Source organism: Apodemus sylvaticus, chromosome 19 (genome assembly GCF_947179515.1).
Source record: "Apodemus sylvaticus chromosome 19, mApoSyl1.1, whole genome shotgun sequence".
In the NCBI taxonomy this organism is placed as follows: domain Eukaryota; kingdom Metazoa; phylum Chordata; class Mammalia; order Rodentia; family Muridae; genus Apodemus; species Apodemus sylvaticus.
This window is the reverse complement of record NC_067490.1, coordinates 43,682,922-43,696,764: the sequence shown is the minus strand read 5'-3', so window position 1 is coordinate 43,696,764 and position 13,843 is coordinate 43,682,922. Positions and strand designations below refer to the sequence as shown.

At 45.3% G+C, this 13,843-nt stretch overlaps 1 protein-coding gene across 1 annotated transcript in view; it reads right to left on the bottom strand.

Annotated features, from left to right (window-relative positions):
• Positions 1 to 13,843, bottom strand: part of Slc22a16 (solute carrier family 22 member 16) — a 36,790-nt gene that overhangs the window by 13,128 nt on the left and 9,819 nt on the right. Inside the window, exons 3-5 of the mRNA XM_052163093.1 lie at positions 7,848 to 7,965; positions 5,847 to 6,378; positions 3,380 to 3,507 (exon numbers count right to left, since the gene is read on the bottom strand). Of these exons, the coding sequence (XP_052019053.1) occupies positions 3,380 to 3,507; positions 5,847 to 6,378; positions 7,848 to 7,965 (778 nt within the window). The remainder of the gene's footprint in view (positions 1 to 3,379; positions 3,508 to 5,846; positions 6,379 to 7,847; positions 7,966 to 13,843) is intronic.

The following is a 13,843-nucleotide window of genomic DNA, read 5'->3' as shown; positions in this document are numbered from 1 at the left end:
AGCCCCTCACTCTAGCTAGATAACCGGTGGGTGCATTGCACCTCGCTCTCTGAGCACAGAACACTTTGTGTTAAGTCATAAGGTTTTGGGGGTGCCGCTGCTAGTGTCACTGTTACCACACACAATGCTTGATGAATGAACTGGCCTCCTGACTTGTTTTTCTTTTTCCAGTGCTAGCTAGAGACTTCCTTCACAAGCCAGAAGAGCACAAAACCACTGAGCCACAGGTCCAGCCTCACTTAGCGTGAATATAATAATGATAATAATGATAATAATAATAATAATAATAATAATAATAATAATAATAACAACTTTCACTATGTTGACACTATCTTTAAGGATGAATTTTATTTAAGGGAATATATTTGAAGTTGTGAGTTACTGCTGTATTTCTAGAAGTCTCCAGCAGCCAGGAAACTTTCCTTTCTCAGCCATTTCCTTTCTTCTCTCCTACTAAAAAATGTAAAGTTCTTGCGATTCTGTTAGATCCAAAAGGAGCCGTCATCAAGCCCACTTGGCTACCTTTTAAACTGAGTGGATCAACTTTGTGGTCTAAAGAAGCACCTCTCATTAAAGAAGCTGCATTTTTAAAAACAAGGTTCTCGGCCATCTCCTGTAACCAGGCAAGGCCTCAAGTCGAGGGATTGAGACACCAACCAACCCAGGCACAGAAAATGTTCGACCTAAAGTTTGTCCTGCCTGCAGAGTGAGTGTTCTGGGCCTAGAGCCAGCAGAACTGTCACCCAAGAGACCAGGGAGACTTCCCAGCAACTGATGGGAGCAGATGCAGGGCCTCGCAACCAAGCATTAGGTTGGGCTTGGGAAGTCCTAAAGAGGAGAGGGAGGAAGGATCCGAGGAACCAGAGAGGTCGCGGACACCATCATGAGAATGCGGCCTACAGAATCAACTGACCCGGACTCACAGAGATCAAGGAATCTGCAGGGGTGGGACCTAGGTCCTCTGCATATATATCATGGCTGACTGCCTTGGAGTGCTTGGGGGGGGGGGTCCTGATGGTGCGAGTGGGGGCCGGCACTGACTCTCTTGCCTACTCATGGGAACCTTTTCCTCCTGCCAGGTAGCCTCACGCGGCCTTGATGTCACAGTATGTGCCTGATCTTATTGTAGCTTATTACGCAGTTTCATTGATGTTCCTGGGAGGCCTGTTCTTTTCTAAGGGGAAGGGGTCCTGGACCTGGGGGAGAGGGAATGTGGCAGGGAGAGGGAGACTGGTGGGAGGCAAGGGAGGGAAACTGTAGTCAGGGTGCGATATATAAAGAAAACCAAGGTCCTTGGAGCTGGAGAGGCGGCTCTTGCAAAGAGCCCAAGTTCGAGACCCAGCACTACTGGATGGCTCACAACTGCCTAGAGTTTCGGCTTCAGGAGGATCTCTAGTTCCCACAGGCACCGCGTATATGCCTGCACATAGGCACATACATACACATACATGTACTTTTTAAAGCAATAAAATATAAATTTTTAAACTCATGTTTCTCAGAAGATTAATGCAGACTATGTTCCATGTACACTATATATTATACTGGCCGACTGTGGGAAAGGCAGAACTTGTCTGAATATTTGACTTGTCATATTTTTTTATTGTTCGGATGTCCTCTTGGTTCCTTTATTCAGGTCTAGCCTGTACCTTTAGGCCAGACCTCACAGCCCGGGCTGAGCCACCCCCCAACACACACCCAACCCCTCAGCTCTCCATGGACAGTTAAGAATTAGTCTGCGCTGCAGCTTATAGCTCGAGCATGGTACTTGGTTCCCTCCCCAGTGTTGTCTGTCACACATGCTATGCTGAGCTAAGCCACGTGATGTGAAACTACCTGCTACCCCTGCATAGCGGCTCTAAAAGTCAGATGCCTCTTCGTTCAGGAGATTAGTCCAGAGGTTTCTAGAAGGGTGCTGGTGTGGCTTCATGAAGAGCTCTGGAGAGGGCCGCTCTCTGAAGAGCGCCTCTGGTTCACCCCTCATGATCACTGTCTCTCTTCCTCCCTGCCCCTCTCATGCTTGCGATTAATGATGGTCCCCTCTCCAGGAAGCCTGTCCTTCCCTTTAAGGCCCCTGCAGATTTAGAACTCCACAGATCATACTGTTCCTGTCTCAGGCGCCAGATCCCGTCTCCAGGCACTGAGGGTCCAACCTCAGAAACCTCAGAGCTGAATGGAATCACGTGTCAGCTTCGTAACATCCTCCACGGTTTGCTCAACACTAATTGTTCATCGCCTCTGAGAGACGCATCCCCCTAGACCCTTCTTCCCTCTCTCTGACTCTCACTTCACACGAATGTGCAGTCAGTCTCCTTCCTCAACCTGTTTATTATTATTATATCATTATTATCATTATTATTATTATTATTATTATTATTAATTTCATTGCAGAAACTTGATTCGCTTGTCTTTGTTCCATGCTATTCAATCTTTGAGGGATCAGTCCATGCCAAGTGAGTAATTTCCATGCTGTGGCTGGAGATGGTATGGCTCAGTGGTTAGAGCCTTTCCTTGGCACGCAGGAAGCCCCAAGGCTCCATCTCAAGCAGCAGCTAAACTGAGCATGATGGTGTAAGCCTGCAGTCCTGGCACTTAGCAGGTCGTGGGGACAGGAGGATAAGAAGTTCAAGGCCATCCTGGGCTGTACAATGGGTCTGAGGCCAGCGGGAGCTACGGGGAAACCCTGTTTCAAAGAAGCAGGATTCCAGAACCACTGGCGGATGTGATCAACTTTCCCCACAGGAAAGTGTTGCATTTCTAAAGTACAACATGTACCATCTTTGGCATGTGAGGTTATAGGATATGTATATATAATTGTATATATCCCATATATATTATATACAATATTATATATCCATGCATATTTGTAGATATCCCATACATATATCTTTTTCCCCACAATGAACACAACAGTTGTATAAAGGGAAAAGAATGTGTTTTTTTAAGAAGACAACTTTGCCAGGTGATGCTGGTGCAACACCTCTAATCCCAGCACTTGGGAGGCAAAGGTGGGCAGATTTCTGTGAGTTCAAGATCAGCCTGGTCTACAGAATGAGTTCTAGGGCTGTCAGGGCCACACAGAGAAAGCCTGTCTCAAAAAAGAAGGAGGAGGAGGAAGAAGAGGAGAAGGAAGAGGAAGATGAAGAGGAGGAGAAGATGATGATGATGAACTAGAAGAAGAAGAGGAGGAGGAGGAGGAAGAGGAACAAGAACAAGAAGAGGAGGAAGGGGAAGAGGGAAGAGGAGGAGGAAGAGGAGGAGGAGGAGGAGGAGGAGGAGGAGGAGGAGGACACATGCCTAAATTGCTTTTTATACTAAAGGGCACTGAAAGTCTTTCCACCAACCTGCCACAGCCGTTCATAAGGAAAGCAAACGGACTCACCGAGGGCATCGCCATGTAAACCCCACAGGCGAGCGAGGACACCGAGAGGAAGGTGAACATGGTCTTCCTCCTTCCCACCCTCTTCAACCAGAGGCACAAACAGACGTAGGCGGGGATCTCCACAGCACCTGTCATTGACCCGGAGAGCCCTCTGTGAGACAGCTGCCCAGACCCACCGTCACCCACCCCAGGCTTCAGCCCACCACCCAGGAGGAGCAGAAGCCCAGCCCACTCCGCGCTTCCCCGCCGCCATGTTTTATCGCACTGGTGGGACACAGCGTTTCCTGTGAGGCCACCCAGACAAAATCTGACGAAATCCACCCAAACCCTTTACCCATCCTGGGGGTCGGCTCACTAGGACCCCGCACGCTGCACAGAGGTCTGGAGTCCCGAGGGAGTGAAGTGCGGAGAACGGGATTGCTCGCGCTTGGCCACAGCGTATGTAAGACCTCAGCCACCTGCACCAAGCCAACCGCATCGAACCACCCTGATTTCTGCCACCTTTCTCTAATCATAAAAGTAATGTGATGCCAATTTCATGTAGTTTTTGGTACGAGTCAAAGCAGCCCACTATAGGCAAACCCACTTCAAGAGCTTCCCTATCCTAAAAATAATTGGCATTATAGCCAATTAGGAAAAAGGTCAAGACACTTCCTCTATATTAGATATAAACATTGCTGTCTCCCACTTCAGCATAATAAACTTCTAAACTTAAAAAAGGTGTGGTTTAATTTTTGGATAAAATTAAAGTAGTGAGTTTCTAACTAAAGTAATAACTTCAAAATTAAGTACATTGACTAGTAACAGTCAGTTAATAGATTTTGTTTTTAAGAAAAATGGGCTCTCATGCATTCCCCCTCACTAGCCTCAAACTCACTGCTAGCCAAGGACGAGAATGAACTCAAATTGTTGATCCCCCTGCCTCCCTTCCTGAGTACTGAGACGACTCTTAAATCTGAAACATGGAACCGTTGGGTGTGAATGGATCCCAGGGCTCCCTAGCCTCCTCCGGGTACACTGTGCCCCACCTGCTTCTGCTGCCAGTCACTGCTGTGCTGTTCTAGAATAAAACTACATTTCCCACACTGTTGTATAGAAGAGGGGTGGGCATTTCCTATAGACTTGTAACATCGCCCAGAAATGCATTCCTTAAGATGATTTTTCTTGTAATTCTTACAGAGTGATAATAAACAAACAAAAATAGATGTGTACGTTGATGAGAAAGTGTGATGTCAACATATAAGGTGCAAAGGCAAGATCTCGCAAGGGCAATATAAAACGCCGCAGCCCACACAGAGGCAACTGGCTCAGACCAGACAGAGGGCTACAAATCCCTGCCGTCCCCCTGCGTCTCTTCAGCCCACCCACTCAGCTCACTGCTTTATCTGAAGTCATTGTTTACAAAGGTTAAACAATCGTGACAGTGTTAGTAACCATTACATGAGGAGCTGGAGAGATGGCTCAGTGGTTAAGAGGACTGGCTGCTCTTCCAGAGGTTCTGAGTTCAATTCCCAGCACCCACATGGTGGCTCACAACCATCTGTGATGGGATCCGATGCCCTCTTCTGGGCATCGACAGCGACAGTGTACTCACATACATAAAATAAGTCGATACTCTTTAAACAATAAAAAGTAATAGTTGCATGTAATGAAGTTAGTTCTATACATTAAGGACATCTGGCATATTAGTGTTTTACACATTTTTTATACTTTAGGCATGTTATATCAAAAAAGAAACTCGCCTTACCCAGAACAGTGTACCACGAACAGATCTCATTCATGCCGTGCCATGGGACATTTATATGCACACATTGATAGAGATGCAGAGAAAGAGAGTGGAGTATGGACAAGACACACAGTCTACAAGTTACTCACTGGGTTACACTGGGTTAGGAATTGAGGAAGGCAAGAAGAAAGGGAAGAAGATGGAGGAGGAGGAGGAAGAGGAGGAGGAAGAGGAGGAGAAGTAAGAGGAGGAAGAAGAAGAGGAGGAGGAAGAGGAGGAGGAGGAAGAGGAGGAAGAGGAGGAGGAAGAAGAGGAGGAGGAAGAGGAAGAGGAAGAAGAGGAAGAGGAGGAGGAAGAGGAGGAGGAGGGCGAGGAGGAGGAAGAAGAGGAAGAGGAGGAGGAAGAGGAGGAGGAAGAGGAGGAGGAAGAGGAGGAGGAAGAGGAGGAGGAAGAGGAGGAGGAAGAAGAGGAAGAGGAGGAGGAAGAGGAGGAGGAAGAGGAGGAGGAAGAGGAGGAGGAAGAAGAGGAAGAGGAGGAGGAAGAGGAGGAGGAAGAAGAGGAGGAGGAGGAAGAGAAGGCCCTTGTAACTCTTGTCCTTCCTTCAGACAAACGTGACACACGTCCTACAGTAGAACAACACTGAGATCTCAGTCACCAGTGTTGGGCCCAGCTTGAAAAGATAATCAGAGCACGGTAGACCCTTGGCCTCAAGAGCCACAGGGAAACACGTATTGCGCTTACCCACTAGGAGGAGGTAAAGGGGTTCGTTTTCTTTTCTCCGAATAGCCTCCATGCCAAACATGTAGTATCCCAAATTTGCTGTGAACCAATCCAGCCAAACGATAATGGTCATTCTTGTGACGTCCGGGTTACTGAACAGGTCTGCTAGGCTGTGCTTCCTAGCGCCCTGGGGGCTTTTATCCTGGGACCTCGTCACATCTAGTGATAAGAGTTCTACCAGGTCGCAGGAGCTGGACTGATTCCACACGGCCATGGCGTCCACTATGCCTTGTGCTTCTTTGTATCTTCCTTCTGAGAGAAGCCAGAAGGGCGTCTCTGGAAGCATCCAGCAGCACAGGATGAAGGGGGCTGTCATTATACACAGGATGATCTGATAGAGCCACCACGGCTTCACCAAATAGTTCACCAAAGCCACCAGCATTGCTCCAATAGCAAAGAAGGTGTTCAGGTGCATGGATGCCCACGTGCGAGACTTCTGGCCGATGATCTCCATCACGTAGACGAAGACCACCACGAAATAGCCACTTGCAGCCTGAAAGGCAAAAGCGAGGAGACTCGGTGATGATGGCGCAGTTGTGAACAAGGAGTCTGAGCTCTCTGCAAATCCATTTCAGTAAGAAATAATCTTTCTTCTTTAAGCAGGTCCTTTTTATCTTTCTCCACCCTGCCTACCTGGGTCGCAAACTCCAGAGACTGTTTACAATTTACGATAGAATTATTAGATGCCCCTTGGCTTAATTCCTAATAAAGTTCCATTATAAGCGGATATTCTCAGTTTCTTCTGAATGCACATGTCTTTGTATCTAAATGCCATTGTTATATCTGACTTGCCAATTAGGGTCACGACTTTATGGAGATTAATGGAAAAAAGAGAGACTCGGATAAAACCTTATTTTAACAGGCAACAATAGCAAAAAAATGAACAGATTGGATTTGATCAACCATTCCAGCAATAGAATATAAAGACCCCCTTTAGAATTAGAGTAGATGTATGGGAATCACATCTTTTTGCAAAGGATTATACAGAGAACTCCTAAAGCAAAACAAAACAAAACAGAAAGAAAACTCAATTCAGTTCAGAAATGGACAAATGATTTAAGTAGGTACTTCACAAAAGTGATTGGCATCACTACTAAGTAGATACAGATAAGATCTATGGTGATAGGCAACACCACATCCATTAAGATAGGACCTAGGCGCTGGAGAGATGGCTTAGCAGTTGAGAGCACTGGAATATTTTACAGAGGACTCAGGTTTGACTCCCAGTGTCTACACCGCACTCAACTCCAGTGTGATGGGGCTCTCCTGACCTCTTCTGGACTCTGTGGGTATTGCACACACGTGGCACACAGACTCCCATAGACAAACACGACAGACATAAAATAAAAATAAATGTGGGAAGAGGTGTGCAGGTATTGCTTTCATCGATGTTGCACTGTGCGAGCTTCTGTCACTGTGGGAGCAGGCACACCATCCCGTGAAATCCACCGGCTGTCCAGGCAGGTGTGGTTGTCTCCAGTTTGTAGACTATAAACTGGTTCAAAGGGGCTAACCTGTGCTCAGATGGAGCAAATCTGGTAGTCACACCCACTCCTGTCCAAGGCTCTCCCCTCCACTCCGCAACCCGCACAGGCTTTCTGTCTCCTTGTCATGCTGCAAAGGCGTTATAAAATGACTTTAACACTACCCTTTACCTGCCGGGTGTGTGCACAGGTTCCGACCGGACTGATAAAATCACTCACTCGGGAATACAAGAATGCTTTCCTAACTACAGGATACAGGCCGTGCACCAGGCAGAATCAAACAAAAGATCAGTAAGCAGCAATCTTTTCGCTTTAATTTCACTTCATTAAACACAGGTACTGATAGCCACAGAAAGTCTTCTGCGGTGGACAAAGGTTGGTCAGCCCGTGGTCTCTTTCGGAAGGTTCTAAACGGGCAAAAACCAAACCAAAACTAAGCTGAAGGAGTGAAATTTAACAGGCAATATGTCCAACTCACCATCACGAGGAAAAAGCGTGCGGCCAGGAAGCTGAAATAGTCAAATATAAAGATGGATGCTATTCCAAAGAAGAACACACCGATGCTCGTGCACCACAGGGCCACTCGCCTGCCGAATCTGAAAACGGGAGGACGACAGTGGGGAACTCTGGGGTGGCTGCCACGGTTTAAGTGGCCTGTCCAGGTCATAAGCGACAAACGATATCAACATTACGCATTTGATTCCAGATATCCCTGTATGTTAAACAAACCATGAGTTAACACACATCTCCAGGAGACCTGCCCTTCAGTGTGGGGGCCTCTAGCTGAGCTGCTAATATGCCCCCGGAGCGCTGGACCCCAGGCCTGAGGGGCAGAGAAGGCGGATGCCCCGTCCTAGCCCTCTCCTCTGTTTGCTTATTTTCTCTGCTTGCAGCAATTCCACCAGTCAAGGTGGTGGCAGCCCCTGTGACCCTCCCCACTTTAAAAATTGATCCCTGGGGCCTGAGAGATGGCTCCCTGGTTAAGAGCCCGGGCTGCTCTTGCAGAGACAGGATTCGTTTCCCAGAATGCGCATGGTGGCTCACCACTGTCTGTAACCCCTGTTCCAGGGGACCTGGCGCCCTCTTCTGGCCTCGGTGGGCACCAGACATGCATGTGGTGTATACGAATTCATGCGGGCAAAACACACGCTTAAAGTAAAAATAAATGAACCTTTCAAAACCAAACTGACATCTTGCTGCCTTTGACTCCTGAGCAGTGTCATGATTGAGGGAGGGGCTTTTCTGGGGAAAACAAAATCAAACAGCATTCCTGCCATTTTCATAGGATTCAAACACCTTACATCAAAACCGGGCTAGCTACACACTGTGGAGACTTTTAGTAGATGCATGGGGTTGTGTAACCACAGTTTCTGTCTTATTCTGAGACCCATACATCAGCTCTCTAGAAAAACAGCCTTAGAGACATTATTCCCCACTTCCTGTCCTTCTCGCTTCTGGAAACGACCAATCCATTTTCTCTCTCGTTTGCCTGTTTGGGAAAGTTCCTATAAATGGAGTAAACAATGAATGGCCTGTTGTCTGTCATCTTTTACATGGCGTGTTCTCATGATTCACCTGTCACAGCATGACTCCTTTTTCATGCCTGAGTAATATTCCTCTGGGATTTTTTTTTTTCAGTAAACACACACTTGGCTTCTCTTAATGCCACTCTGGGCATTTGTGAACAAATGAGGATTTTGTGATAACTTGTTTTCAACTCTCCTGGGTTTATTCACTCTCTTTGATTTTTTTTTTCCAGACTGTTATCCAAGATGGCTTCCCTGGTTTTACCACCTCACTAGCATTGAGAGTCACAGTTTTTCCACATCCTTACCAGTACCTTCGGGTTACCTGTAGCCAGCCAGTGAGTACGAACCACTATCTCACCATGACCCCAAGTTACCTTTTTCTAATGATTCGTGATGTTGAAAACCCTTCCAAGTGTCTAGTGGCCATCTGTACTTGTTATTAGAAAACTATCAATCTCTTGTGTGCTTTTAAATTAATTTACTTGTTTTTTTTTTAATGTTGAATTTTAAAAGTTATCTATATTTCCCAAGTGTGGTGGCACATACCTTTAATTGAGGGGCAGAAGCATGCAGACCATTTTGAGTTCAAAGCCAGCCTAGTCTACACAATGAATTCCAGGATAGCAGAGCTATGTAGAAAGCCCCTCTCTCACCACTACCACTCCCAAAAGAGAGTTATGCATATCTTGGATACAAACTCCTTGACATACATATGATTTGTAATTATACTTCCCCCTGTGAGTGATCTTTGACAAATTGTTTTAAGGAGATAGATAGAGATAGGAGATAGATAGGATGGATGGATTCTAGCCAGTAGATTTTCACGGGACCAGAAGGGAAATATAAACACATACAAATACAAACACATACAAATACAAACACTGTCATGGCCCTGTTCTTTGTCACGGTTAGGATTGCTATTGCTTTGATGAAACACCATGACTAAACAGCAAGTTGGGGAGGAAAGGGTTTATTTACCTTATGCCAATGTGAACCACTTCAGTGTTTATCCCCAAAGGAAGTCAGAACAGGAACTCAAACAAGGAAGGAACCTGGAGGCAGGCGCTGATGCAGAGGCCTTGGAGGGTGCTGCTGACTGGCTTGCTCCCTGTGCCTTGCTCAGCCTGCTTTCTTATAGCACCCAGCACCACCTGCCCAGGGGTGGCTCCACCCACCATGGGCTGAGCCCCGCCCCTCAATCACTAATTAAGAAAACGCCCTTCAGCTGGGTCTTATGGAGGCATCTTCTCTCCGTTCAGATGACTCTAGCTTGTGCCAGGTTGACGTAAAACCAGGCAGCACAACTGACGCCCTGTCAGCTTGACACACAAACACAACGCTAGGCCACAACCCTTCCTTTCTTGTTTATCCCTAAGATCTCACATTAATATGAACATCACAATATAAACTCTCCCAAGCTTTTAAAGGGTCCCACGGTCTTTAAAAATCCCAGTCTCTTTAAAATCTGAAGCGCTTTAACATTCCAAGTCTCTCAGCGGTGGGAGGAACTGGGGCACCGTCACGATCAAGTCAAAGTGAAACCGAACTTGAGCAGCATAATGACTCAAATGTCCAATAGCCTGGGATTCACTCTCAGTCTTCTGGGCTCCGCCAAGGAGCTGGGGTCACTTCCCTGGCTCTTCTCTCTGCTCTCGGTTTGTCTTCTAGGCTTTGGCTGTCTCCATTCTGTGGCTCCTGCTGACCTTTGGTGGTCTTCCCGTGGTACTGGCATCTCTGAAACGCTGGGCTCTCCTGTTGGGGCCAGGCTGAACTTTCACCAATAGCCTCTCGTAGGCTCCCTTCACGGTGCCAAGCCTCAGTGTCTGTGCATGACCCCTTCAGTCCTGCGCTGTCAACTACAACTGATGCTGCACCTTCCCAATGGCCTTCCATGGCCTCTCAGAGTACCAAACCTAAGCTGCTCTCCAGGACCCCTTCGTGCCTTCCAAACGAGTACCACCCGGGTGACTCTTACACAGTACCAAGTTCAGCTGCAGCACGAGGTACAACCTTGGCTATCTCTGGGACACAGCTTCTGTGCACTGGCTCTCAAGAAACACTTCCCAGAAGATTTCACCTCAACAAAACTGGCCTCTTCTTAATCACTGCTAAACTCTTAGTCCCAACCGACCAGCATAAGATTCCCAGCAATGCCAAGGTTTCATTTTAGTGGTTCTGGTGCCTTGCTAATCACTCCAGATAACCAGAACCACAGCATCTTAATTCAAAATAACAAACAGCCCAACAAAGTCTTTATTCTTTTCCACCATTTTTTTAATTTTCTAAATTCTTTGTTTACATTCCATCACTTTCCCCTTTCCCAGTTCCCCCTTCCCCATATGTCCCATAAGCCTTCTCTCCACCCATTCTTCAGTTACCTCCCTCCTTTTTCTCTGTCCTGGTACTCCCATACAATGCTAGATCAAGTCTTTCCAGGATCAGGGCCCACTCCTTACTTCTTCATGGGAGTAGTCTTTATTTTTTAAATTACCTTTATTTTTTTTATTTTTTTTTGAGTTTTATATTTTTGTTTTCCCAAGTAAATTCCCACTTTCTTTGAACTTAATAACAAAGTTCAAAATGAAAGTTACCAATAAAAAATAACATAAAGAATAAGGGAGGTTTTCAGGAGCTGGATCTTTGAGAAAATCAACAAGATAGATAAACCCTTAGCCAGACTGACCAAAGGGCACAGAGAAAGTATCCAAATTAACAAACTTAGAAATGAAAAGGGAGATATAACAACGGAAACTGAGGAAATCCAAAAAATCATCAGATCCTACTACAAGAGACTGTACTCAACACAACTGGAGAATCTGGAGGAAATGGACAATTTCCTTGACAGATACCAAATACCAAAATTAAATCAGGACCAACTAGACCATCTAAACAGTCCCATAATGCCTAAAGAAACAGAAGGAGTCATAGAAAGTCTTCCAACCAAAAAAAAAAGCACAGGACCAGATGGTTTCAGTGCAGAATTCTACCAGACCTTCAAAGAAGAGTTAACACCAATACTCTTCAAACTATTCCACAAAATAGAAACAGAAGGAACACTACCCAATTCCTTCTACGAAGCCACAATTACGCTGATACCAAAGCCACACAAAGATCCAACAAAGAAAGAGAACTTCAAACCAATTTCCCTTATGAACATCGATGCAAAAATACTCAATAAAATTCTTGCCAACCGAATCCAAGAACACATCAAAACGATCATCCACCATGATCAAGTAGGCTTTATCCCGGGAATGCAGGGTTGGTTCAATATACAGAAATCCATCAATACAATCCACTACATAAACAAACTCAAAGAACAAAACCACATGGTCATTTCATTGGATGCTGAAAAAGCATTTGACAAAATTCAGCATCCTTTCATGCTTAAAGTCTTGGAGAGAACAGGAATTCAAGGCCCATACCTAAACATATTAAAAGCAATATACAGCAAACCGGTAGCCAGCATCAAACTAAATGGAGAGAAACTTGAAGCAATCCCACTGAAATCAGGGACCAGACAAGGCTGCCCCCTTTCTCCTTATCTTTTCAATATTTTACTTGAGGTACTAGCTCGGGCAATTCGACAACATAAGGAGGTCAAAGGGATACAAATTGGAAAGGAAGAAGTCAAACTATCATTATTTGCAGACGACATGATAGTCTACCTAAGTGACCCAAAAAACTCCACTAGAGAGCTCCTACAGCTGATAAACAACTTCAGCAAAGTGGCAGGTTATAAAATCAACTCAAGCAAATCAGTGGCCTTCCTATACTCAAAGGATAAGCAGGCTGAGAAAGAAATTAGGGAAACGACTCCCTTCACAATAGCCACAAACAGTATAAAGTATCTTGGGGTGACTCTTACCAAACATGTGAAAGATCTTTATGACAAGAACTTCAAGACTCTGAAGAAGGAAATGGAAGAAGACCTCAAAAAATGGGAAAGCCTCCCATGCTCATGGATCAGTAGAATCAATATAGTTAAAATGGCCATTTTGCCAAAAGCAATATACAGATTCAATGCAATACCCATCAAAATCTCAACTCAATTCTTCACAGAGTTAGAAAGAGCAATTATCAAATTCATCTGGAACAACAAAAACCCAGGATAGCTAAAACTATTCTCAGCAACAAAAGAAAATCTGGGGGAATCAGTATCCCTGACCTCAAGCAATACTACAGAGCAATAGTGTTAAAAACTGCATGGTATTGGTACAGTGACAGGCAGGAGGATCAATGGAACAGGATTGAAGACCCAGAAATGAACCCACACACCTATGGCCACTTGATCCTCCACAAAGAGGCTGAAAACATCCAATGGAAAAAAGATAGCCTTTTCAACAAATGGTGCTGGTTCAACTGGAGGTCAGCATGCAGAAGAATGCGAATTGATCCATCCTTGTCTCCTTGTACTAAGCTCAAATCCAAATGGATCAAGGACCTCCACATAAAGCCAGACACTCTGAAGCTAATAGAAAAGAAACTGGGGAAGACCCTTGAGGACATTGGTACAGGGAGAAAGTTTCTGAACAGAACACCAATAGCGTATGCTCTAAGAGCAAGGATTGACAAATGGGACCTCATAAAATTACAAAGTTTCTGTAAGGCAAAGGACACCATCAAGAGGACAAATCGACAACCAACAAATTGGGAAAAGATCTTCACCAATCCTACATCAGATAGAGGGCTAATATCCAATATATATAAAGAACTCAAGAAGTTAGACTCCAGAAAATAGAACAACCCTATTAAAAAATGGGGTACAGAGTTAAACAAGGAATTCTCACCTGAAGAAATTCGGATGGCGGAGAAGCATCTTAAAAAAATGCTCAACTTCATTAATCATTAGGGAAATGCAAATCAAAACAACCCTAAGATTTCATCTTACACCAGTCAGAATGGCTAAGATTAAAAATTCAGGAGACAGCAGGTGTTGGAGAGGGTG